The 27,539-nt window shown below is 38.4% G+C and overlaps 1 protein-coding gene across 1 annotated transcript in view; it reads left to right on the forward strand.

Moving 5' to 3' along the window:
* The window catches only part of col6a3 (collagen, type VI, alpha 3), a 104,923-nt gene extending 79,888 nt beyond the window's left edge, over positions 1–25,035 (forward strand). Inside the window, 34 exon segments of the mRNA XM_059033997.1 lie at positions 156–234; positions 1,295–1,440; positions 1,722–1,814; positions 2,163–2,216; positions 2,559–2,630; positions 2,937–2,963; positions 3,067–3,111; positions 4,655–4,708; positions 5,047–5,109; positions 5,348–5,413; positions 5,537–5,590; positions 8,518–8,553; positions 9,055–9,117; positions 9,665–9,727; positions 10,007–10,069; positions 10,599–10,661; positions 10,875–10,925; positions 11,302–11,337; positions 11,469–11,531; positions 11,762–11,824; positions 12,185–12,217; positions 12,578–12,614; positions 13,756–13,767; positions 14,089–14,582; positions 15,091–15,190; positions 15,332–16,027; positions 16,171–16,273; positions 16,527–16,570; positions 16,686–16,949; positions 17,969–18,040; positions 20,217–20,402; positions 20,533–20,583; positions 22,849–23,019; positions 24,274–25,035. Coding sequence (XP_058889980.1) covers positions 156–234; positions 1,295–1,440; positions 1,722–1,814; positions 2,163–2,216; positions 2,559–2,630; positions 2,937–2,963; positions 3,067–3,111; positions 4,655–4,708; positions 5,047–5,109; positions 5,348–5,413; positions 5,537–5,590; positions 8,518–8,553; positions 9,055–9,117; positions 9,665–9,727; positions 10,007–10,069; positions 10,599–10,661; positions 10,875–10,925; positions 11,302–11,337; positions 11,469–11,531; positions 11,762–11,824; positions 12,185–12,217; positions 12,578–12,614; positions 13,756–13,767; positions 14,089–14,582; positions 15,091–15,190; positions 15,332–16,027; positions 16,171–16,273; positions 16,527–16,570; positions 16,686–16,949; positions 17,969–18,040; positions 20,217–20,402; positions 20,533–20,583; positions 22,849–23,019; positions 24,274–24,314 — 3,558 coding nt within the window. The 3' untranslated portion in view covers positions 24,315–25,035.
* Positions 25,036–27,539: the final 2,504 nt, after the last annotated feature.

Raw genomic sequence — 27,539 nt, forward strand, 5'->3', positions numbered from 1 at the left:
TACTGTACTAGGAACAGGAAAAGCTTGCTAAATGGGCCTCATTTACTTTTATGGTGCTCCCCAATTTGGCTCATACATCAAAAATTCTGGAAGTTAATAATTAAATATTGGCCAGTTTCAAATTAAGGATTAATTATTTTCACCCTTTCTGTTAGGTGGTAATCCACCTCACCGATGGCCTGGAGGATGGGTTTGCTGCAATGAAAGCACGTGTGGAAGCACTTCGTTCAGCAGGTGACTGACCTTCTCATTTTGTTCTTTGTTTAGCCAAGTATGTAAACTGATAAGAAAGCACTAAACATAAGTGTAAAGGATGCACACAAAAGGAATGTTGATGTTTACTGGCCTGTTATAGAGGTGCCAAAATGTGAAGTTAATTTAGCAGTTTTACATATTTTATCACTAAAACCGTCGAGATTTCGGACTACATACAACCGCCGCACCTGCAAAATGTGCAGCTCCATTTTAAAACGTATTTGATATGACAATGAAAAACAAACAATTGGATACAACTTAATATTTTTATTCATGAACATCATACGGTAACATTTTCAGAGCAGAAACACTGTATTTACATTGAAAATTAAACTTTTTTTCTTATTTCTTTCAAAAAGAGCACATATACATAAAAATGAAAAAGTAATAAAATAAACTTTACGCAATAAACTTCTGTGTAAACAGGTGTAGAAAGCTGTATGCACATATAAAATTATAAAACATAAATAACTAGTAATAAAAATAGCATAAAACAAAAATATAACATAATTTATGCAACATGAAAGTGCTTTGAGTGAAACAGAGTTCAAAGCCTGTCTGTCTGTTCAGAGTTCTATTACAGCTTTCAAACTTACCTACGCAGAAAACACGCTTTTCAACTGTACCGAAGGTGGTTTGGAACCATTCCTGTTCATTTCTATCTGCAGCAGAATAACACTGATATGGTTTGAAAAACGTTTGCAATACTGACTGAGATAATTCTATCTGGCCCAGTCGCTGTGATGGAGGGAGTAATATAGGAAAGCTCTATAGTCAAATGACTCCCAGTGACATATGACATTATGAGTTGATATAAAGGAGAGCACTGCCATGTGAACATAAATGACTGATGAAAACGGTCTGTTAGAATATAGACTAATCTAGTCAAGACTGAGTATATCCATGTGGCACATGGAAATGCAGATTAAATTAGTTGTAAGAGACTAATAAAGATACATGCCCATAAATAGCTGCATGAGGGAGTCGTGGGCCATTGCACATCAAATCACATGTTTTGTGTCTGTGCTTAATTTAACAGATGTGAGTGCCTTCATCCTGGTCGGCCTGGAGCGGGTGTCTGATTTTGAAAACGCAGTGCTGCTGGAGTTTGGTCGTGGATTCAGATACTCCAGACCGCTCCGGATAAACCTGCTGGATTTAGACTATGAGTTGTCAGAGGAACTGGTGAGCTACCGCTGTCTGTTTTCAGAACTGATTGCGTTTGAAGTTCAATCAAGTTTATTTCCTTTTGTTATCAAGAACATCTGTGCAAAAGTTATTTTCGTTGTTTGCTTTTTTGTTTGTTGTTTGCTTGTTTTTACTTTAATTAAGGACAGTCTGGTGGCTTCAGGTCCAAACCTAGCACTGCAAACCTTGTTAAACACATAGCAAGCACACCATAAAGCACAGTCAAGCACAGTCAATGAACATTGATTTTATTATTTATTTACTCCTGTTCTGAAAAGGACAACGTTGCTGAACGTGAATGCTGCGGAGTGCCGTGTAAGTGCACCGGCCAAAGAGGAGACAGAGGCCCGCCAGGAATCCCTGGAATAAAGGTAGCAAATAAAATATAATGCTCACCATTTTTGCTATTTTAACTTTTGTTTAACTGTCATGCCCATAATATTACACTACATATGCTCCTGTTGTTCAGTGTTAATACACTTGTTTGATATGTGCTGACTTTTAGCCCAGAGCCTTTAAAAAGTGTTTTATTGCATTCATAGAAACCATTTTAATGAGCCTGATAGTGTTTTATAATGCCTTTCACAGTAATTTACTTGGTAGTTGTTTTTGTTGAGTAGCATTAGACATGTTTTGCTGAGTTTTGCTTTATCAATACATTTCTTTAACACATTTGATGAAACCTAACTTCTTCCTCTGTTTTTGTTCTTGGATAACAGGGTATGCCAGGAGGATTAGGATACGCAGGTCACCCAGGTGATGAAGGAGGACCAGTAAGTAGAACCAAGAAGCAATACAACTATGGAACCAGCTGCTTGTTTCGTCAGCTTAAATGAGTAGAATTCCATGTTCCTAAGATCCAATGAAGCTTATTTCCTGCAGGAAGTGGCATTTTAGCACTCTGGATGTGTTGTATCAGTGCTTTATTTCATGCTAATGTAAGAGTTTTTTTTTTTTTTAGTAAATGATATAAAACTTTTTGATAAAGAACAAAATCAATTAATTAAATTTTTATGACTGTTGCTCATTATGGGTAATGTAAAATGAAAGGACCTGACACATGGTCAGCAGATTGAGATATTTATGTCAATGCATTCTTTCTTCTTGTGTGACAGGGCGAGAGGGGTCCTCCAGGCGTGAATGGAACCCAAGGCTTCCAAGGGTGCCCAGGACAGAGAGGTGTTAAGGTAAGATGAACATTACCTCATTTCTCTGTATAACCTTCATGTGCAATCATTTAAATACACTAAACGGATTGAACAGTTACACATAACATAACGCTGCTGCCATTGATGGTCCGTATGTATGAGTCACATTGGTGAGGTATTCTTTTTAGATCCAGTATATTCTGAGTATCTACCAAATGGCATTTGAACCAGCCTAGCAACTGCTTACTCCCCTGCTGGACTAAAAATTAGCCATCTGTTCTGAACAGTCCAGTCCAGTAACTAACGTTATTTGTATTAACAGCTTGTTTTTGTTTTGTATTGTAGGGTTCTCGAGGATACTCAGGAGAGAAGGTCAGTACAAATCCCCATCATAACAACCAGTTTAAATAATATTGGCTTTTTTCATTTGAATAAGCATGTCTATATATGTTTGTAATTGTTTGTTTTATTTCAGGGTGAAATTGGAGAAATTGGTTTAGATGGAATAGATGGAGAAGAGGTAATGTTTCACTCTGTTGTTATGATTCATCTACCATTTTGCATATACACCTGATTGCTATTTCATATTACTGTCAATTAACCCCATCCCAACATTATATATATATATATGTGACAAAGTATTGACCCGCAAAGGCACAAATCGGTCAGAGAGAGCAGAGACAATACACAATGATATCGCAGTTAATCAGGACAGTGCCTGTTTGTTTATTATCTCCCTGGTCCCAGGCAGATGAGTCGTCCGGTCAGATAACAAAGTTCATTACACAAAGAAGGTTTTCATACAAATAGGGTCTTACAGCGGGCAGAGTAGTCCAAACGACCCAAGTCATACACAGGTATAAATTAATTCTCAGTTCAGTAATTCTCCTTCTCTCCCCACACCAATCCAGCAAGCTGTCTCACCTCCACACACACACACACACCTTAAGAGGTTTTAGCTGTCCCTTAAATACAGGTGGCTGGGAGTTTGATCAACTACCCATTAATAACCCATTAGCACGCCATCACATTCCTCCCAAGGCACCTGTCTCTGGGCAGTTTCTCTGTCGGCCATTTTGTGACTTTGTCGGCCATTTTGTGCGAAGACAGCCCCGACAAAATGTCCACCCGCACATACCTCCCATTGAGTATCTCCCCCCTGTGACTGCCACTAATATATATATATATATATATATATATATATATATATATATATATATATAGCCAAAAATATATATTGTAGCTTTTTAATTTCCAAAAAGAGACACTTCCTAAACTCCACATGTCTCTAATATAAAACATAGTCGTGATTTTGTTATTTATTTTTATTGGGGGGGGGGGGGGTTGGGGTGATAATGATTTCTTGTAATAATATAGAAAATAAATGTGTCATTGCTTCAGAAGTCCACTAAGCACACTTAATCTGCTCTACGCACAGTGTAGTAGATATTAGAGGTTCTTTAAACCGTTTTTTCTCATGGCTTTCATTTCTCCAGTGGCTTGACCCAAGGACTGGGTGCCTTTTAAAACATTACAACAACAAACCAAAATCAAATGAGTACTTGTAAGCAGGAGAAAGACGCTGACGTTCAGCCAAAGTTATAACAGGCAATATGTTTTTTTTTCCTTGTTGAAACTGATGGATATTTATTTACATGTACCATTTATATTCTATTACTGTGCTTTGGAATATGTCTATAGTCATTTTTATCTATACTTCTGTGCTGCTTCTGCCACCCTGTCATGCCTGTAAGCAAGGTGTTACAGTGGTAGCCTAGAAAGCCATTGCATGTAATTATTTACACAGATGTGTCATAAGGCACAAGGGGGCTAGATGACCCGAATCACACAGCATTGAAAGGCGGTAAGGTCTGTACTGATTTAAAATGAGAAAGATGAATACAGTGTAACAGACTTCTTCATTCCAAAGTACATCAGTGTCACAGACGTAAACCCAGATAGTTCAACTGGGGCACAATTCTACATTGAGTGCAACCCACGGAAATTAGTTTTGTGACTAATTACAAATTCTCTCTATGATAAGTAATTCTCCTTTGTTTCAGGGGACCCGAGGGGTGGCAGGTCCTCCGGGAGATAGAGGAAACCCTGGAAGACAGGTGAGGAATATATTCTTAATGATTAGCCTCACTGCCTAACCACGCCTTCGTTGCCTGTAAATATTGGAAATGTACACTTGGTAAATCCTCATTTTTTTGGCACTGCATTACAGACCAGCTTATCCTTAATTCATGGACTTTAACAAACTTTTCTCTTATTCAATAAAGCGATACATCTTTAGCAACCAACCCCTGTGCATGATTTTACAGCATGGTGTGTTTAAAAGGTGCATCAAAAGATAACCAGATGGCTTTGGCTCCAATAAAAGTTATGCTGCACCATTTTGACCCTTTAAATAGGGACGTAAAAAAAGTCAAATGTGTTTGTTGTTTTATAGGGTCCAAAGGGCATCAAGGGAGAAAGAGGTGACAGAGGGGACACAGGTCTGCGAGGTGACCCTGTAAGTGCATTGAATACAAACTGTTAAAACCATTTGCCATCTTGTTAAAACCAGCAAAACCTTTACTATAGGGGCTGTATACAGTGTGTGTGTGGAATTTTCAAAGCGGCCTGAAACAGCGTGTCCAGGAAGTACATACTGCAGCACTCACCCATACTGGATCCAGACATTGAATTGCGTGGGAAAAAAAGTGTGCCCAGACTTACAGACATAATCATCTATTGGCTTTGTTTTTTAGGGTAATTCTGGAATAGACAACACTCAGAGAGGACCAAGGGGAGAGAAAGGAGAGATGGGACCAATGGTAATGTGTAACTATCTTGATATCCTACTCGGACGCTTAAGCACCATGTAATCACACATGCAGCTTTGGTTAATTTAAAATGATTATAAAATAATAAAATACTACGGCTTTACTGTTTTTTAGGGAGATCCTGGTGAGGATGGTGGCAAGGGAACACCTGGAGTAGCAGGAAAGAAGGTAAGTTTGCCTGTTCACCTGTACGACACAGCTGTATGCTTTCTGTATATTACCTTAAAAATCGTTGCATAGGTTGCACTGGTGTAAAAGTCGCTTCCCCCTTTTTTGAGACTTCAATTTTAGGAAAACACCTTTTTTGTGTTTAAAATACTTTTTTTACAATTTATTTTTTCCTACATGCTCAACACCAAAAAATAAAGATATACAGGTTTAGTTTCGAAATAATCCTTGTTTGCAACATTTTATTCCATTAATAATTTTAGTGTTGTTTTTTGTTTTTAGTTAAACTGCTAGAAACTATTTGTTTTTCAAAATTTAAAAAGTAATAACTAACACAGCGTAAAATCAAGTTAGCATTGCACATCACATCTGTATTAAACTACCAGTATTTTATTTTAGCTTATCTAGTACCTACAAGTTCAAGAACATATCTTCTTTGCTTTACTTAGCATTTCTTTCCAAAACCATACTTATACAATAGTTCCAGCTGCATTGGCTTTTACAAATTTGTTGTATTCAAATTTAAAAGAATAGTATTAAACAGTGCTGCTTCATCAATTAAAAAAAAAATTAAAAAAAATAAACAGTGCACCATTTAATAACCAGTAAACAAAATATTTTACTGTTGCATACGGTGCAGTACAATTGCATTCAATTTCCAGCTGTATAAATACATTAATTTTGTTTTATTAATCAGAACCATAACCACACACATACTTTACAAGAGTACCACTGCATTGCACTGACATGTAGAACAAGTTACAGTATGTATTAAAATCATTCAAAGTACTCCATTCAAACAAAATGCTTTCTACATTGGGCCATAAACACTTTCCTCCTATCAGCTCGTTTTTCTTTGTCCATTTTAAGTTTGTCTTTGTTTCGTCTCCAGTCACGTACTGTTTTTTCAGCATTGCGAATTCGGCAAATTCAACAACGCACAATTTCAAACCTGTTGAGTAGCATTTTCGTTTTTTCTTACTGTCGTACTTTACCCAGTCTCACAGTCACCTGCATTATTATAGCATTGCAGTTACAACAAGCTGAAAACTTGAAAAGTTTACTACTTGGTCTTCTAACCAATAGCTGTTTGGTACGGATCCCAGGGGCGGGTTCAATTTGACTGTTGACAAATCAATGGCTTGGGAGGGTGACAGCTATTGTGTGCATTTGCGTTTGTAAACCCAATCTCAGTGTGTCAGTGCGCACTCTGACCGTTCTTAAACTCCTGCGGTGTCGTTCGAAAGCTCAGAGAATGAATTGCGGAGCGCTCGGAGCACACTCTGGCAGCTTCAGAGCTGGATTCTCAGAGCGTTCACTTTCAAAATGGAGTTAACAGGGAGGAGTCGTCTACACGCTAGCCTTGTTCAACACCAATTAGTACCGCCGCACAAAAAAAAAGCAGCACTGAAGAGCAGCAGTAGTAATTACAGTAGTATTAGACTTAAGAGTTGAAAACTCATGTAAAAAAAATATAAATAAAAAAAATTGGTTATATCGGTCTAAGAAAAAGCCTATCAGTACTATCAGTATTACATTTTCCACGAATGACCGGCTTACGTTTTCATCATCCTCACTGTCAGATGAAGATTTTGTAAAACATTACCAAAAGTGTTTTCAATCATTGAGAAAACAATAACTTTTGTGTTCTCGCTGACGGCTTCCTTTGTCAAACCATTTCAGGTCGTTCGAAAGCTAAAGAGAAAATTCACGTTCTGAAGCACTCCGAAGAGATTTCAGAGCATGAGATTGGGTTTACGAACGCACCCTAAGTGAAGCAGTATAGCAGAATAATATTTGAGTGGAGGTCAGTCAAGAGTTTGAAAGCTTGCGTTTTCACAATCAAAATGACTAACGGTATTGAGCCTAAGAAATTAAAACTTTTAATTAGAACAGTGGTTTTGTGTTTCTACCTAGCAACATGACCTAAATGCCGTAGATCCTGAAAAAATAAATCGGGTTGTTGACAGTTAAGTTTGTGTGATACATAACCGTGGTTGCAGTAATCCCATTGTGGCACTGGTACAGTAGTTTAATATTAGACACACTGGCGCATACGTCGCACTGGTGTATTAGTCGCTCCCCCCTTTTAAGGGCCCCGCAAAAATGCCTAGAAAATCAACTTATTCAATGTTTTTTACAGTATGTTCTCAGTCTGACTATATATTAAACCCCATTCAGCCTGTGGTTATATACATGTGGCTTCCAAGAATATTGGAAGCATACTATTTCTACTGTTCGTTCCATTGTAGAATATGATTTTTAGAAGGCAAGGCTCTGTTGGTGCCAGCATGCTGAAAGCTTGGATAGATCCCAGCAGCTCTGTACTATATCCTGGACCTGAACCCATTTCCACTGGGCTGCAGATCATAATGACCTGCAAATATCAAGAGAATTAGCAAAGACAAATATGCAAATTCAGAAGGATTAGGTTTGAAATCCCATCTTATTTATTATTCCCAATGGCATCTAATCAACCATTCCCTTGGAGCACTGGAAAGTCATGGTCATGATTGTAAAAGGTTGTATTTTCAGTCTTCACTAACCTCAAGCAGCTGTTTAGTTTATTTTGTTTTCTATAGTACAGTAGTACAGACAATGAGGGGAAAAAACAGCATGTAAAGTATTTGAGCCCTTCTAATACTTTAATAATTTGAGATGGCATCATTGGTTTTTGGAACCCTCACAGAACTTGAAAAAAAACATTTTAAGTTTCCTATAGCAGTCTAATAAAAAATTAAATAAATAAAATAAAATAAACTTTCGGAACAAACAGTACAAACTGACCAAGATGACCTGAGCAGTGTAACTTGCTCGATGGCTCTGAGATGTTTAAAATCAGTTTAATATTCCGGTAAGTGAAACAGAGTTAAATACAAAGAAGAAATCCGAGTGAATTGCTAAATCTGTTGTTTTATGTTATGCAGGGATCCTTTGGAAGACGAGGACCTCCTGGACCACAAGTAAGCACTGAAGTAGCAAGAGATACATTAAGTTATGTATAGTTTTAGAATCCTGTATGTGTATGTACTTACAAGGTAAGAGATAGATTACATGGGTTATAGCTATAGAATCCTGTATTTGTATGTACTTACAAGGTAAGAGATAGATTACATGGGTTATAGCTATAGAATCCTGTATTTGTATGTAACTTGCAAGGTGCCCAACACCTTTATGTTGAATTTGTGGAAAATAATAATATAGTTGCCCTGATCCTGAACTGGAGGAAACATACACTACACTATAAGGCAGCTAGAGTTCAGAGGTATCTGTCCAGTGCTATTCTCTCTGTTTATCTTTAAAGCCAGCAGTTTGAGAAATCCTTACTGCTGCTAAAATATTGACAAATGCCAAGGGAAACAAAATTGCTTCCTCCTCTGTCCATTGCTTTTCAATGTACTCAAAGGCCCAACAAATGCACACACAGAACTGCACTGAAGTCTCACTCGTCTCTTGATTTTTAGGGTACCAAAGGTACCCCAGGACCCCGGGGTTCCGCTGGAGACCAAGGAACGAGAGGTTCACAGGTACGCGTGTCTGACGTGCTACTGGCGAGAAACCTTCTTGGGCATGCAATGACCATGAAGAAAGATGTTGTTAAGGGTTAAATGTTGTCATTATCTTGGAACAGTTTCATATTTCTAATAAAAAAAGACATGAAACCTCCCTTTTCTGTTGGAAATCCAAATTTCAAAATGTACATTAAAAATTAAATGACCCCTGTTGAATATGTTGGAGCCTCCATCAAGAAAGAATATACTATATAAACAAGTATTTAAAACATTATTGTATTGAACGTGTCAAATGAAATGCCTTGAACAGTTGGGAGTTTCAGTATACAGCAACTGCACACCTATATAAAACACTTTATATTTAAAGAATTATTAATTCAGGCCATTGTAGAATTCATTTTTAGAAGGTTCAGGATAGATTAAGAACACAGTATATGAAATAATTGCATAAGTAAGGTATCACTTTTAAAACATTTCTTAACTTTGTAACCAGCATCAAATGCAATTCATTTTTCAGGGTATTGCATTGTATTTTATTGATATATTTTATTTTCCTATTTAGGGCCCAATAGGGCCTACTGGAGCCCCTGGAATCAGAGGAGAGAGTGGCAACCCAGGACCAAGGGTAAGGAGTTACTATCCACTGCATTTCTCATGTACTGTGCCTGTACTGTATCAGATCATAAGAACATTTACGAACAAGGGGAGGCCATGCGGTCCATCACTTATTAGATCAGCCACTCTATTCGTTAGTGTTGTGAATTGCATCTTTCTGTACATATTATACAAATATTCAGTGGATTTCAGGCTTATTGTAGCAAATTGTTGCTGATGACTTTATTGCTCACTGGAAGTCACTATTTTAACTTCTTCTAACTTGTTTTGTTTCTGTTTTGTTCATCAGGGACCAGGAGGACCTGTGGGACTGGCTGGAGACCGTGGCAGGCCTGGCCCTGCTGGAAGAAAGGTAGGATACAGACTTCCCAAAACACAGCAATAGAGTGGCGGCATGAACAGCATTCACACTTACTACCTGACCCCATTCCAGGAGCCTTTACAAGCCATTGCACACATTTATAAACATTGCAAGCTGCTTTTGGCAGAAAGCAACTAACACCCAATGTGTTTCACACAGTGGCACACTCCACTGTCAGCATTGTAAATCTGCAGACAAGCAGCTGTCTTTTTTGACCTCCAAGTGGTGTTTGTTTTACTGTCTATTATAGAACAACCAGATACAGTGAGAAGTTCTCAGTGGAGATGCTGGGATTCAGCCCATGGTTCTGGAAGTGCAATGTAATAGTTATGCAGTTCTCTGGAAAGACAGCGTGTTTAGTAATATGTTTAGTGCAATAAAGAGTCAGGAGAACATTAGTATCAGTCCCAAATTCAGTTTCATCCTGAGCTGCTCCCTCTTTGTTAACATGAGTACCATCTTTTGCATGGAGTGATTCTCAGGTGGATTGATTGGATTCTAATCTTGTTATCTGCTGCAGGGTGAGCCAGGTGATCCAGGGGACAAGGGAGTCACAGGGCCTGTGGGTCCTCGCGGAGAATCAGTAAGTATCAGTTTCTACACTCCAGTCTGGTGCAGCTCATAATCTCACTGTTTTTTTTTTTTTGTTTCATTTGTTTTGCAGCACCGTCAAACTCAATTTGCAAAGATTGGTTATTTTCACTTGCTGCTGACGCACTTTACTAGAGTGGACGAGTCTAAAGGAAGAACCTTCTTGTGTCTTCATATAAATGAATAATGAATTTGTATCTGACAGGGTGAAGATGGTCGAGATGGTTTCGGAACGCCTGGTCCCAAAGGAAAAAAAGTAAAAAAAAACATATATATATATTTTTTAAATTGCCTGCTATTTGCAAGAACATTTTTTTTTTATTATTCATCCACATCACACAGTACTAGTATTGCGTTATTTCTCAAGTGGTTATTACTGTGTAATAATACCATGGTTAATTTACCTTGCAACCATTACTATATGACTTATACTTGGGAAGGAAGAACTTAAAAAGGTAGAACAAACTTTAGGATCTCAGTTTTTAGGAACTACATTCTGAATAGCGTTTAATCTATGTACAAAATATCCACATACAAACTCCATATATACTGTAAATAGGGTGTCATCTAGAAGCACAATAAAAGTTCCTCTTCATATAATTTGATGATTTTCTTTATTGATTTCATTCCAGGGTGACCCAGGATTCCCTGGATATCCAGGTCCAAAGGTAGAAATAACACTTTTAATATGTTATCTATGTGCTGTTCACACAATACGATATTGAATTACAGCGTTACATTGCATTTGCAGTGCAAAATGATAAGCTGTGATTGTTTAACATGAAGCTGTCTTCAACAGGGAGAGGCTGGCGATTTTGGATCCAGAGGGGGACTTGGTCCGAAAGGAAACCGGGGCCAAAGGGTGGGTGCTGTGTGTGATTGATGACCCTGCCACTGTCCCCAGGCAGTTTAAATAAGCACTGAATGATATTAATGCAGGTCAGGTGTCAGCTCTTACTTCACATGGTTCTGATAATAACCGGAAGCTGTGAGGCCCTCAGCAATGCATGGTGTGTAATAGCAAACATAAACCAGTACTGCATTGTATATGCATATGGTTTGCTCACAACCAGCTGTCTTGATGCATTGCAGGGAAATGCAGGGAACCCTGGTGACCCTGGACAAAAAGGAGAGGGTGGATTCCCAGGACCATACGTAAGCATTTAGTTTACGCTGTTTAACTATGTAACCACTGACTGTGTCATTTGCTGTTTCTAAAAAAAAAAAAAATGTTTTGCAAAAGCAAGCAATTTTTCCAAGTGACGTAATCAGCACATTGGTTGTAAAAATGTAAAAAGCAAGAACACAGGTAATGTTTTAGATCAAAGATGTGTTACAGATCATTCAAAATGCATCTATAAATGAGTTACAAAGCATAACATACTGAAAATAGCAGGCAGTAGCAGTACAGAGTCATACAATATGCAATTAAGGCATTGTAATTAACGTTATAATTACTTATAAATGGCAAGAATCGTTCCACTGTAATGTGTCTGTGAATCTCTATGGTTACAGGGCCAGAAAGGACCAAGAGGGCCAGGTGTTGTGGTATGGAATTGATCTTTGTTTTCTGTTACTACTCATCCCATCTTCTGCAGTAGTTTTAAAAAAAAGGACTGAAAACTGCACAGAGATAGAATAAGTGTAGGTGTATGTTGATAAAAGAAAAATAAAATATTAATAGTCCATGTCATTTACCTGTTTCTGTAGGATGTTACACACAAGTGCACAATGTGTCTTTAGTATACATACATTATAATACAGTATATTGTAAACACCATTGAAACTGAGTTATCCACTACTGTACATTAAGAATAAGTCACCAGAAAGAGTTACTAATAACTACCTTTTTTTTTGAATACCTGTACACATTTAAAAGTTTATTTTGTAATTGTCATTTTGTTTCAGCAATGTGACCTTGTCAGGAACATTAAAGAAAATTGCCGTAAGTATACTTTAATTATAAATCCATTTCTAACCCATACTTGTAAACAAGCACAAGACTACCGTTGTCTTGAAGTTGCTTGATATATCATTCCAATTGGGCAATACTCGTGCCCATGAACATTTGGTACAGACTAACAAAAACTATGATTTCGGTTTCCAAGTTTATTGGCTTGCCATCTCTCTGTGAATATTTTCACAACTGTAATTCATGGTTCCTAGAGACTTATCAGATTTGTTTATTTTCTTTAACATCATTAGTGAGTAAGCTAAGTATTAAAGTTCTTTGAGGTTCATGCTGGTTGATATCTCTGCAGTTTAGAAGTGGTCCAATGACATTCTATGTATTCTTTTTTCTATTAATAGTGAAAAGCAGGCGCCAGCGGCAGCTGAAACTGTAGAAAAAATGTTTGGTTATACTGCTATTTTATTGATTACTGGCTCGTTCACAGTCGTCATAAAATAACGATAGAATGGGTTTTGTTGGAAAATAATAATAAAAAAATCGTTTTTTTGCACATTTTTTTTTTGTGCATGTCAGTTCAGCGTGAGAGGTAATGGCTGGACGTTTTAGTTACACAGTGTTCAGAAATTAGGATTTAAGATTTATGTTTTTGTGCACGTCGTACTGGTTTTACTCAAAAGTGATTCCTGTTCAGGTATTTAGGAATGGGAATAATAAGAGACATGCACTTCTTTCTTGTTTGATGACCAAGAAAAATAACTGAATTTAAAGGTTTGATAAAAACGTCTGTTTAGTTTTTGCAATTTATTTTATTTACTAAAATTAAACTGTTTCAAAAACTGTTATTTACACTCAGTGCATATTCTATGTGATTTCCATCTTTCACAATATTTATTAAAATGAATAAAGGACAGTTTAGATTAGGTTTATTTATAATGTTACATATAAAATGTTTTTAATTTGACATTTTCCCAAGCAGTGCTAATAGTGGGCCGCACTGCTAACGCAGCTGAACTGGTGAGCCTCAGGTAAAAAAAAGTTTGGGAACCCCTGCTCTAGTCCATGTTTTACTATTATTGAAGCAATTTACTGTGGATCCAGTACAACTGTATTGGTCTTTTAATGTTGCCTTTCAAATGACTAAAACTGTTCTTTCTCCTTGTTTTCCTCTTCACAGCTTGCTGCTATGGTAAGTTGTTCCAAATTATGTTTGAACAGATATATTGTGCATTGAGCAGTAAACCCATATATGCGTGCAACCTTTTTGCTTTTCAACTGAGAAACTAGCTGAACAAGTCGAACTGTACTAAAACATTCAGTATTAGTGGTTCCTCCTATGAACCTTGCAACATTTTAGAAAAGGACTCACCATTTTATTATAACAGGCCACACTACAATAAATGTCCTAACTGTGAATCACACCTATAGCCGATTTGCCTCCCAACTAATTATACAGCATTCTATTTTCTTTAAAATGTATATTGTGTTAAAAATGCGTGTGTATTTTCAGGTGCACAGGAGTGCCCTTTGTACCCAACCGAGCTGGCATTCGCCATTGATAATTCCCAAGGTGTTACTAGGGAGGTGTTCAACCGTATGAAGCGCAGCATTCTGAACATTGTGCGCAACCTCACCATCGCCGAGAGCAACTGCCCGCGGGGGGCGCGGGTCGCCGTGGTGACCTACAACAACGAGGTGATGACGGAGATTCGCTTCTCTGACAATCACAAGAAGAAGACCCTGATCCAGCAGATCGAGGGCCTGCAGCACCTGCAGACCAGCAAGGAGCGCAGCCTGGAGAGCGCCATGAACTTTGTGGCCAGGAACACATTCAAGCGGGTGCGCAGCGGCTTCCTCATGAGGAAAGTGGCCATCTTCTTCAGCAACGGGCCCACCAAGAGCTCCCCCACACTCAGCGCTGCCACCATGAAGCTCTACGAAGCAGGGATCTCCTCTGTCTTCCTCACCAACCGGGATGATGGGGTGCTGAACCGAGCTGTGCAGGTGGGTGGAGCTCCCCATTCATTCCCCAAACAGCACCGTGGGCTGGATTCTCACAGCTGTTTTCACTGAAACGTCATTAGCAGGATTGTTCAGATATCAGATATTAAAGATGCACTCAATACCAGATATTTCACTTAGGGGCCTGTGAGGAGCCCGATTCTTTTTCATTTTAAAATGTGTGTGTTTTTTTTTTTATTCCCTTTCAGACAAAAATAACACTAATAAAGTAAGAAAAAAATGTCTCTGTACTGATCATTTAAACCACATGTTTGCAAGGGGAATATATAACAACTTAAATCTTTAAACGTTATTTAATTTTTTTCCCTCCACAGGTAAATAACATCAAATTCCTCCCAAAAGGATACTGAAGTTGCCAATGGCAAAAATATGAATACGTTTATTTGCCCAAATCACAGTTTCTGATTGAATGTCATGCTAAGCTACTTATTGGAAGTGCGCCCAGGCTTTTTAAATGCTTTTAATGCTGTTATTCATTTCTCTCTCACAGATCAACGGCACTGGACTGGCACAAGTTCTTGTGCTTCCTTCTGGACCAGCACAATTCAACCAAACCATCCAAAAAGTTATTAACTGCCACGTCTGTTTAGGTAAGTCTTTTCTATTTGCTTACGTAACATTATCTGTTTCTGAAATACTGACAGTTATGTGATACTTGAATGGGGTTCGTTCCAAACATTAATATGTATTTTGGCAGCGCCTTACGATTTAAAAACAAAATTCCCTTCCAGATTTCTGCAGCCCTGATTCCACCTGTGACTTCATACTCCCTCAAACCACGAGAGATAGGAGGTCCCCCACAACGGACGTCGACATTGATATCGCCTTCCTTATGGACAGCTCCGAGAGCACCAGTCCGAGACAGTTTGTGGAGATGAAACGGTATGTCTCCCACATCGTAGACCAGCTGGAAATTGCATCAGACCCCAAAACATCTGAGCACCATGCCCGAGTATCTGTTGTCCAGCACGCCCCCTACGAATATAAACAGAACAGAATCCTGCCGCCAGCCAAGGTGGACATCAGACTGACGGAATACGGATCAAAAGAGGACATCAGGAACTTCCTTCAGAACAAAATGCCCCAGCTGGAAGGGGTGCGGGCCCTGGGCAGTGCCATAAAGTACACCATCGAGCATGTCTTCGAGGCGGTGCCACATCCCCGCAACCTGAAGGTGATTGTGCTGATGGTGACGGGAGAAGTGATGGAGGATGAGGCTGAGAGACTGCAGAAGATCGTGGTCGATGCCAAGTGCAAAGGCTTCTTCATTGTGGTGCTGGGCATCGGCAGCAAAGTGAGCATCCAGGACCTCTCAGTCCTGGCCAGTGAACCCACCGATGTCTTCTTTAAGAGAGTCGAGAGGTCATCTGACTTTTACGAAGAGCGTATGCAGCTATTTGGCCGTTTGCTCCCTAAACTTGTTAGTGGTGAGTATGACGGTCCATAGAGTGAGTCCACACAGCCCTTTGAACATATGCTTTAAATATATAGCATTTTGGAATAGATTGTGGTCCCCTCAAGTCTCCTAAAAAAGTATTTTATTTTTTGTATTCATTGTTTCTTTATACAGCTGAAAACGCCTTCTACCTGCCTCCAGAGATCAGCAAGAACTGTGACTGGTTCCAAAGTGACCAGCCCTGGAAGGGACCTTTCAGACACTCACAGAAGCACATGTAAGTGTAACCATGCAACTCATTTACAGACGCTAAACAGGGGAAACTACCATAACAGCATGTGTCCCGTGACAGCCTTCTACTATTCTGATGACAAAGAATGACCCAGGTGAATAATTCATACTTTATTTATCAATGTCTTGTGCATTTTTTCTTTTTTTTTTCTAGCAGGTTATGTTAACAGGTTAATTCATCAAAGTAAAAACATTTCTGATTTTTTTGTTGTTGTTTTATTTGTTTTGTTTTTTTGTAGAAAGGGCAAGGAGAACCAATCAGTTCCAGTGAATACACACAAAGGTATGTCAGTATTCAAAATAAATTAGAATAACCTGCCACCAACCATTACTTTAAAGTGCAGTATGTCAATAGATTTATATTTATCGTAACATGTACTGCTTTTTGCTTAATCTAGAAGTGGAGGCTGGCGAAATACAAGCTGTTAACATCAGTTCAACCAGCCTGGTCTTGCACTGGGTCAGCCCAGATAGTAAGCAGGATTACCATTACGAAGTAATCGTAAAGAAACTGGGAGACCACTCCCCCGTGCTGAGAAAGAATGTGACGGGCAGCGAGCTGTTCATCGAAGGACTGGACAGCAGCCAGCGGTATCACGTAGTCATCACTGGATACCTCAGGACCCACGTCAAAGTCACATACAAGGGGATCATCAGCACCAGTGAGTTTCATTGCCTTGCTTTCTATCAGGACATGCTGGGATGCCATCCCTTGAATTGCATCGGTAACTTTCATTAGGCTTTTTTTTATATTACTGCACCACGTGGAATCTCGATTTTAAACGAACACATTTTAACTATCGCATTTTTAACCAGCGTGTCCATACAAAAACATCTCAAACTCACTTAACAATAACTGTAACATATTCTTACACAATATACTTCATATTATGCAATTTTAGTATTCAGAAAACAGTTATAACAATTACTTTTAATCAGAGACATTCCTGAGACATTGTCCACAATGTGCCGGCACGTCAGTGCGTAACATCAAAGGACCCCAACAGAGACTGTAAATAAAGAGGTCCCCAGAATAGAGCTGAGGGCTCGCCCAACTACCTGCACTAAATTGGTACATCAAAACACTTCCCTTATAACAGAATTGAAATAATTGCAGCATTAAATAATATTTTACATAAAGAAAATTAAAGGGGTTACACTTAACTCCTTACACTGGTTAGGAACATCCATTTTTAAAACCATGATAAAAAATATGGCAAAGTGTAGGAAAGCATAATAAAAGCACATCAAGAGCACACAGGCAAGCATGGTCATTTGGAACTATGGTAAAGTATGTAAATATAAACTTGGCTAAGGTATATCAGGTCAGCAGTGTGGAGTAGTGGTTAGGGCTCTGGACTCTGGACCGGAGGGTCGTGGGTTCCATCCCAGGTGGGGGACACTGCTGCTGTACCCTTGAGCAAGGTACTTCACCTAGATTGTTCCAGTAAAAACCTAACTGTATAAATGGGTAATTGTATGTAAAAAATAATGTGATATCTGTATATGTTGATATCTTGTAACAATTGTAAGTTGCCCTGGATAAGGGCGTCTGCTAAGAAATAAATAATAATAATAATATCCAGGTGAAAAGCACATATACCTACCATGGTAAATCTATATTAGGGAAACCATGGATGACCTCAGCCTGTTCTCATACTTTGTATTTTGTGTCTTTCAGAAAAAGCTGAGAATAAAGCTGCTGAGGCCAATTTAATTGTGAACACTGACCCGCTGGAGATGCCAGAAACAGGTCAGTGCCTACAATGCAGCCTATGAACCACTGGCTGAGGCACAGTTAGAGCTGCTTCTTTTTTAAAATGCATTATAACCAGAGAATATTACGTTGACAGCCAAATACAGACTGATAGTATTAAAGACGTGAAACTACTGCAAGACGTATCTGCGGGAATGTGCAAAAATAAAATAAAATAGAATTTTATATATATATACACTGTTGCTAAATTCACATCCCCTTTAAGGTTACTTGATTCTAATGAGATTGATGTTGAGCAAATATTTTAATTATAAATATTTATCAGGAATATATATGTTTCTTTGAAATGGAAACCATATTGGATATCCAATATATACTATATATCCTATGACCATGACCCCACCCCCACCCCAACACACAGGGAAAGAAAATGTATTTGTGAAGTATGCCAAAAAGAAATCTTGAACATATTAAGGCTTTTGTTATTAGTTTAAGATTAGTTAAGATCCCCCCTGAGTTATTTCTCTCAAAAAGAAATGCAGGACTGATTAAGCGGTTTTTATGCAGTGTAGTTTTGTTTTTAATAATACCCCACTTTCTGGAAATTGGACTGTATACAAGACGGTGATTGCTTCAGCATGGACCTCGCAATTACAGCAGCTAAAAAAACACCACATTTTAACCCTTTCTCTTCTGTCCTCCCAGTGGGACCTGGCAGACTTAATAGTAATTGATTGCTATAAACTGTATAGAGCAACGTACTTAAGTGTAGTATACAGAAACGGTTATATGTGGGCTTCTTGTTTAGCACTTGCCGGGAAAGGAGAGATAACTACGGTTTTAAAATCAATTGTACCTCTTAAAAGCACTGGCAGCAGTATCACCACTCTCAAATTGGTTGTCTTTCAAAGCTAAAGGTTGTAGGGATGCAGACTTATTTTATGATTAAACACCATTGGTAACATTTTACAGTAAGTGTCTCTAATTAATGTGCTTTGTAAATGCATGCATACTTACACAGGATTAGTGTTATTATGCATAGTTACAATGTCCTTAATGTGTAATTCTTTTTGCACAATATAACCCTAACCTCCCTATCCCTATCCCTAACCCTAACCCTTTTCTGATACAATTGTGTACTTACATATAGCATGCAAAAAGATGTACACATTAAGTACATTGTAACTATGCATGATAACAATGTAATTATGTGTAAGTACACATGTATTTACTATGTAAGTACACACTAATTAGAGACACTTCATGTAAGGTGTTACCCTATCATTTTCCAGAAAGTTCTCATCATATTTAGCTTCATTTGTTTCATAAGCACTCTCATGAGGTTTTAAGTAAAATGTCACATTTTCATTATGCTATCATTCGGTACTTCAATATGGCCAGAATATGTTCAGATCATTTTAATTGCCAATTTGCAGCTCAGCCCGAGTGATACAATCACTCCTTTAAAATATTGTATCGCTCTGTAGCCAACTGTACAGAATACAGTCAAACCTACTTACAACAACCACAAGTACTGTCTGAAAGGGGACTCGTTTATCAGCTACCATGTACGCATGTTCACAAGGGGCAGCAAATGCTGTCAGATATGCAGTAAAGGAATGGGCTATTGCATGATATCAAATAAGAAACTAAAAATACTAATATATGAGCTCCATGGGTCTGATTTTCAGAACTTGAGTAAATGGTGTTATGCAGAGTAATTTGGAATGTGAATTTTTGAACTCCACTATTTTACTGTCTACTGGTACTACTTATAAGAAATATTGAAAGTATAGGAATTTACCAGGCTTTGAAACATAGACCCCAGTGTATGAAAAATGGCTCTTTTTATATATACAGCTACAGCCAAAGATTTTGCATCATCCTATAAAATGAATGAATCTTTGAATCAAACCTGTTGAATAATGTTACGATAATATATTGAATTAAATACCACTTTATAGTTTTCCAAATATTTAATGAACAACAGACAAAAATGGAAAAATTTGACATTTCATAATCTAACTGTAATAATCTATTATTATTGCAATATAATTTTGTAGTTTCTTTGATTACATGATGTAAAATAAAAGATCTAATTGATATTCATATAGTTTTTTTTTCTTTTATTATGTCTCAATCCGTGATGCAAAACTTTTGGCCATAGCTGTATATATATTTTAATTTCTGTTTTTGTTCTTGCATGTTTTAGCTAATGAGCATACCGATCCATGTGCATTTGATTTTGACTCCGGAATGCAGTGCAAAGAGTATCAGGCTAAATGGTTCTTTGACAAGAAAAGCGGGATCTGTACCCAGTTCTGGTACGGTGGGTGCGGAGGGAATGCCAATAAATTCGAGTCTGAAACCCAGTGCATTAACCAGTGCTTAAACCCATGTAAGTACTAGAAAGTGGCTGCACAACGTCATTGCAACAATATTTTAACCAAATGTAAAAGCATGCTGCAGTTTTCAAGTTTTCAGGAATGATGTCTGCTTTAAAAAACAACAAACATTTTTTTCTACAGCCTCAGCGAGCAGAATGCAGCAGCCTGAGCTAGAAGATAAATCATTCCCAGGTAAACACAAGCAGCTGACTTTAGCAAGATAAACTAGAGGGAGGGGAAATATCATTCTTTCTTATTGATTTGGAAACATATCACACTGCTACATGCTTAATACAACAGATACCAACACAATGCTTCCACTATAGTTCAAGCTGCTAGGCGATTGCATGTTTGTTGCATGGTGAAGTTAATTGGCATGAGTTTTACAGTTTGTAGACTTTAATTGTTTTCAATGAAGTGTTTGGTGTCTCCTTTGAAAGTCTGGCTAAAGCCAGAACAAACCCAAGTAGGACAGATGGACTGGAACCAGATCATTATCCAAATACACAAACCTGAACTTTAAATTACATGGTTTTGCACACTCATCAATATAGTCAATGACCACCAAGGTTATTGTCGCCAGACCAAAATCTGGCAATGCTGCATTGCTTGCTTTGAAGATGAGACATCCTGCTCTGAAAGCTGCTTCTAAAAGACCACCATATCTGGTACCAATCAAGAAACACACACCCCCACACACAATTTGTTCCAGTCTTCCATTCACACTTTAAACAGAACTGAGATATATGAAACCCTATGAGTCATTCTTATTTTTAGAAGCAGTACAATGGGAAGTCAGTTTGAAGCCAGTTTTGCGAATGAAAACTAAGTTGTTAAATCTTCCACTTGTCTTTTCCAAGTCATCATCATGCATGGCATAGTGTGCCATATATGAAACAGTTCTTTGGTAATTTTGTTTTGATTGGCAACATGTTTAGTTAAACAGTTTAAAGCAGAAAATACGTAATCTGGTGAGCATATTCTCAGTGTTTCCACATTTTAAAGGAATCAGGGAGTTGCTATTTAAAATGTGGATCTTATTATGGAAAAAGTCACTTTTTTGCATGTAAAACTTTCATTTATGAAGTCATTAGTTCCAATCAGAACGTGGAGCTTAGTGGAGTATGGCCTCAGGTATGGTTTGAATAGTGTGTTTGACCTATTTAAGGTAGTTTAACAAACCTAGAGAATAATGTTACTTTCATATTAAATAATGTAAAAATATAATGTGAGTAAGTGAAGCAATTCAATATCAATTATATCTGTCTCTCCCTGAGAAAGAAATAATAAAAACAATTGCTCATTGAATTTACAGCAGCTCGTGGGAGAGTTCCAGCCATTTCCCAAAAGGTTTTCTTCAAACATGGCTGAGAATTGAGAGCACAGAGTAATGTGTTACAGTGCAGGTCCGGTTCCAATTCAAACCAAGAACGATACACTTCAAAGAAAAGCGGGCTAAAGAAATTCAATTATATCCCTGCCAAAATAAACCAAGTCTGGCCAAGACAAAAACAAAATAGAGATTTTTTTTTTTTTGTGCTTGGGATAAAACAGTACTCTGGACAAAGCACAGCATTTATCCAGTTTCTGTAAAACTTTCCCTGTAATAATATATAATCAGATTGCAGCACTTGAAAATGTTAAGACATTTATAATACATTGACAATAGTTTTACTTTGACTCTGAGGTCCAAATTAAGTTAATATTTGATCTAGAGAGCCCATGATCAGTCATTTCAGAGCTGCGCTTCACATAAGGTATTCCTTTATTTTTAGTACTGAAGATACTGCAATACTAAATATCATCTTTAATAGACCACAATGTTCTCTTTATGAACTCAATCATTTCAAGTGTGTTAACGTATCTTATTCTACATATTTTTTTCCCTTATTTCACAATTTGGCTCCGGCACCATTACATATTTGAAAAATATTGCAATAAAGTAATGTGAAGCAGTATTAATTTATAACTGGCCCTTGAAAAGTGTACCACGGAGATTAACAGTCGTGGAACATTTTACACTGTGCTGATTCACTTTATTGAAAGGTGCCTCAAATAACATTTCAGCTAAAAAATGGATCGTTTATTTGGGTTTTAAAATGTAATTCTTTCTAATTCACCTATTTACTTTGCTCTGCAAAAAGAATGAATTGGGAAAAGATAAATGCATATTGGGGGGTGAACCTTACTGTATCTTCAATGCAATAATATTAATGCAACATGATGCTTGTTTGTTTTGTTTTTCTTGAAACAGAGTGCATCGACATTGACAGATGTGTAATTGTGGGCTTTAATGTATTGATATCCCCTTCGGTCACAACTTTTTAATTACATTTTACAGACATTTTAACACAGTTCTCTATGGAGTTTGAGAAGTTTCCTTGATGTAACATATATGTTACTCCAGAAAGCTTATCTGTGTGTATAGTAATATGTTTACACTGTGTTATTTTATAGTGGGGTATGTTTGCCAGCTGCAGAAGGAGGAAGGCTCATGTACGAAATTCGTCCTGAAGTGGCACTTTGATGCCCAGACATCGAGCTGCACGCGGTTCTGGTATGGAGGATGCGGAGGAAATGAAAACAGGTTCGAAACCCAGGCAGAGTGTGAGAAGGCCTGTGCTTCCGGTAAGACATCCCTGCATTGTTCAAAAATAAAAGCTGCATGTGATGAGTTGCTGGTGCCTGAAGCTTAAGCGAACAAAAAAAAAAACATGAAGAAACAGTATAGAATCCAGGCGATGTTTAGTAAGGTGTACAGTATGCTACTGCAATACAATGTTCAGATCGATCTCAGTGGGATATTATAAACTACAGTACAATACTATTCACATTTCTATAGCACCTTTCATCACAAGGATCCCAAAGCATGTCACACACACAAAAAAAAAATCTATATAAATAAACAATTAAACCACTAAATTAAAAACAGAATTAAAAGAGACAAAAGATGCGGTTTTAATTAGAAAAACAGAAAAACTAGATGGAAAAATAGAACAATTAAGAGTCTAGAACAGAAGTATTGGAATTCTAAAAAAGAAAAAGCAGTTTTGATTGTAAAATAACAAAACTAAGATAAAAAAAATGGCTATTTTGTAAAAATGCTTACAATATTGTCCCCAAACTTTAGAAATGTAGGGCTTTACTCACACAACTTTAGGAATGTTTTGTTAAAGCTTATTTTGATTAATTAAATCAGTTCATAAAGCCCCTTTCAGCTGTTTTAGAGAGGGTTCAGTCATTTCAAAAAGCACCTAGGAGGTTATTAATAAGCATTATTCTTTATTAACTTTCTTTAAAGTTTCACAAATGGAAACTATATAATAATGATACTGTCCTGAAGGTGACCCATAAAGCTATACAAGTATACAGCTCTACCTCTGCAAAAATCATGTTTTTAAAATGCTACCCAACTCGGAACTTTGAATACAGTCACCGCCACTTTATCGCGACGCCTCGGCAGAAGTAAAAAAAATCCTGGAATAAGCAGCTGTCCCAATGAACGAGAGCTATTGCTTCTGTGCTACGCAAACCTGTCTTGCTCTGAAAAGCAATCTACGTTCATCATTTGAAAATACTGTATCCCAATTAAACGAAGTCACGTCTCAATTAAATGACATAAATGGCATTGGGAAGAACCGTCCCCAGATTTGTATCCCATTTAAGCAGCAATCCCGATTATCAGTATCCCGATTAGGTGGCTCCGACTGTATTGCCAAGTTATCACTGTTAAAATGTCAGTACAGAGTTCCAGAGTGTCTGCAACTGGCAGTTAGGGAGTGTGTGAGGAAGAGGGAAGTTCTTTTACAGGTTGTGATTGAGTGTGAAAAAAGGGTGGCAGGGCGGGCCATTGCTATAGTAACAGGGTCCTCTTTTTTTCAGTGACGGTTAATCCCAGGGTCCTGGCAGCGGTCGGAACCTAAGTGAAAAGTAATGAACACCAACATTTACCTCTGAAGAGAATTTGGAGATAACCACGGCCAACTAGAAGCTAAGGGAATACTGAACCTTACACTGTACCTGCAGATGCTTTTGATACAAAGAGAATCTTGAAGTAGTCTTTTTTTTTTTAAGAAAAGAAAATGCTGCATGATTTGGCGTACTGGTGCTGATGTGTTTGATGATCAGGTGCTGAATTTGTCTGGAATGTAATGTAAACATTATGGAACATTTACACTTCTCTTACGTCTTTTTATTTTCCATTCATGGATGACATTTTTATGCTTTAAAATCTTTTTTTATGAATATCTTAGTCAGATGGGAATCAAAAAAACAAAGTTTATTCAATAGGACAAAGATTCTCTTTCTCACTGCACACATACACAGTAATTTTTAATGCATAGGATGGTATATGTTAGACACATTTTGGGCCAATACTGGCCCAAAGACATCACAATTAAAGATCTTCTTTCTAGCTGTTCTTTATATTATTCTGTGTTAACTGAAAAGATGTATATGATGACGATAATGACAATCACCCTCAGCTCAGTATTGAGAAATAGAAAAAAATATATAGATGCACTTCCGGGACACAAAACTTCAAACACAAAAGTTCCAGCGCTTAAATATGGAATGTAATTGTCAACATTGTGTTCGGTTTTGCTCATTTTTGACAGAAAATAAAAAGTAGACTTTCTTATAAAATTGAGTGCTGATGTAATTTTTCTTTTTTATATCTTACTGTATTCCTTACGTTTAATGAATGTAGTTCGGATTTAACTATTTGATAAGCTGCTGACAAGTATTCACAGAAGCTACTACTGCATATATTATTATTATTAGTAGTAGTATTATTTTTATTTATTTTATATTAATTTGGAATCACCAATTATTTTTCAGATTTTCTCCACAATTTGAAATGCTCAATTATTTTTATTTCAACCACCGCACTGACTCGGGAGAGACAAAGACGTACACACGCGTCCTCCGAAACGTGCGCCGTCAGCCAGCCGCTTCTTTTCACTCTGCAGGCCCGCCAAGCAGTCACCTCAGAGCTACAGCGTCGGAGGACCATGCAGCTCTGGGCAACTTACAGGCAGGCCCACAGGCGCCCGGCCAGTCCACAGAGGTCGCTGGTGTGTGGTGAGCCGAGGACACCCTAGCTAACCTAATCCCTCCCCAATCCGGGGCGGTGCTTGGCCAATTATGTGCCGCCATCTGGGAACTCCCATCCATGGTCGGCAGTGGAATAGCCTGGACTGAAACCGGTGACCTCCAGACTATAGGGCATATCGGGAGCTCCCCCTACTACTGTATATTGATCTCAGAAACTTAAATACACCGAATCTGCATTGTTATATATATATATATATATATATATATATATATATATATATATATATATATATCTTTCTCTTTAAGTTTTTTATTCCTAGCAGAAAGATCAGATCTAAATTCACTTAGCCTTTGGCCTCACATTTCGAGGTAACACTGCCCATAAATTAGCTTGCAGGGTAGCTGCCCTTCCTGTTAGATAAAGCCAAAAAGCAGGTTGAGGCTGGGGAGGCGAACTCTTGCGCACAGAGGGGACTTAATGGATTGAGGTAAGATATAAATCCTTTCCTTGCTGATCATTGGACATATTGTTTGACGAATAACAAATAAGATACTGGGCTTGAAGTCAGCCCCAACCACTAAAACGCAGGCTTCTGTTTATATAATGCAATGAATATAAAACAAAGGTTTTAAAACCCATTGGCATACCTTTTTAATTAACTGTAGCTATAGCTGTAAATCCTTTATAATGCACCAGTAAATCCTTATAATCCCAGCAATAATGTGCTACTTAAGAAAAAAAAATGAAAAAAAATGTTAATTCTTGGATGTGAACTGTGTTGAAGAAGAGATCAATGTTGTTTTAGATGTACGATTCATCCAGTACAGAAATGTTCAAGTCCTTTTAAGGAAGTGTTATTCATATCCTGGAAAATGTCAGCAATGGCTGTTCCAGGAGCAAGAACACATGGAACCCATCTCAGTTCAGCTGCGTGAAAGAGCTGCTGGCGTGGCAGGAGCAGGGAGGGGGAGCAAAAAGCTTTGCAGAAAAAGATAGTACAGCTATACGAGGCAGATGAGAAAACCCCCTTGAACAGACTAAGCGCATTGGGGAACGCTTAGGGGGAGCCCAAGTCGATCACTTTGCCACGGCAGAGACAACCCATTGCCCCCTGTGGTTCTCCCTCCGCCGCTGCGGTGGTCCACTAGTCGTCGATGCCATAGCCCATAAGTGGCCCAAGGCGCTCTTGTATGCTTTCCCGCTGATACCGCTGCTCCATGCCTTGTGAAGTTCAGGAGAGACAGGGTTACAGTTCTCCTGGTGGCCTCCAGGTGGCCCAGAAGAATCTGGTTTTCGAACCTTTGCCAGCTGCTGCAAGGCCAGCCCTGGGAGATTCCGCTGCGCATGGATCTCCTCAGTCAGGTGAGAGGAACTCTCTGACACCCATAACCGGGCAGACTCCAACTGTGGGTCTGGCCTCTGAACGGGGCCGTCTGTCCGCCTTAGGGCTCTCAGACGCGGTCATCAGTACACTGCAGAATGCTACGGCCTCCTCCACAAGAGCACTGTATGGCTATAAGTGGAGGTATTTTCAAAAGTGGTGTATGACCAGAGGTCATGATCCCATCTATTGCCCTATAGCAACTATTTTACAGTTTCTGCAAGATCTGCTGAAGGTGGGCAGGTCCCCCTCTATGCTGAAGGTGTACCTGGCAGCTATATCTGCATGCCATGTCCCTATTGATTCGGGCACTCATATTCTAGCAACCCGTTTTCTAAAGGGTGCTCGGCGGCTACGTCCTCCTAGAATGTATGTCCTCCCCAAGTGGAGTCTAGACCCCGTTTGAGCCTATACAGTCTGTAGAGTTGAAATACCTCTATATGAAGACAGTCTTTTTATTGGCCATCACCTCCGCTAAGCGGGTCAGTGAGCTACAGTCTCTGTCTGTGCATAGTTTTTGTATGCGTGTTTGGGATAATGGAAACAGACTATCGTTACGCATAAATCCTGCATTCCTACCTAAGGTGATTACGGCTTTCCACTTGAACCAGTCGGTGGAGTTTGAGGCTTCCCATCCTCCTCCTTTTGATTTGAATTCCCTCTGCCCAGTGCAGGCATTGAGATAGGACGAAAGCGCAGTGTCAGTCTGAC

This window comes from Acipenser ruthenus, chromosome 11 (assembly GCF_902713425.1).
Source record: "Acipenser ruthenus chromosome 11, fAciRut3.2 maternal haplotype, whole genome shotgun sequence".
Lineage (NCBI taxonomy): Eukaryota > Metazoa > Chordata > Actinopteri > Acipenseriformes > Acipenseridae > Acipenser > Acipenser ruthenus.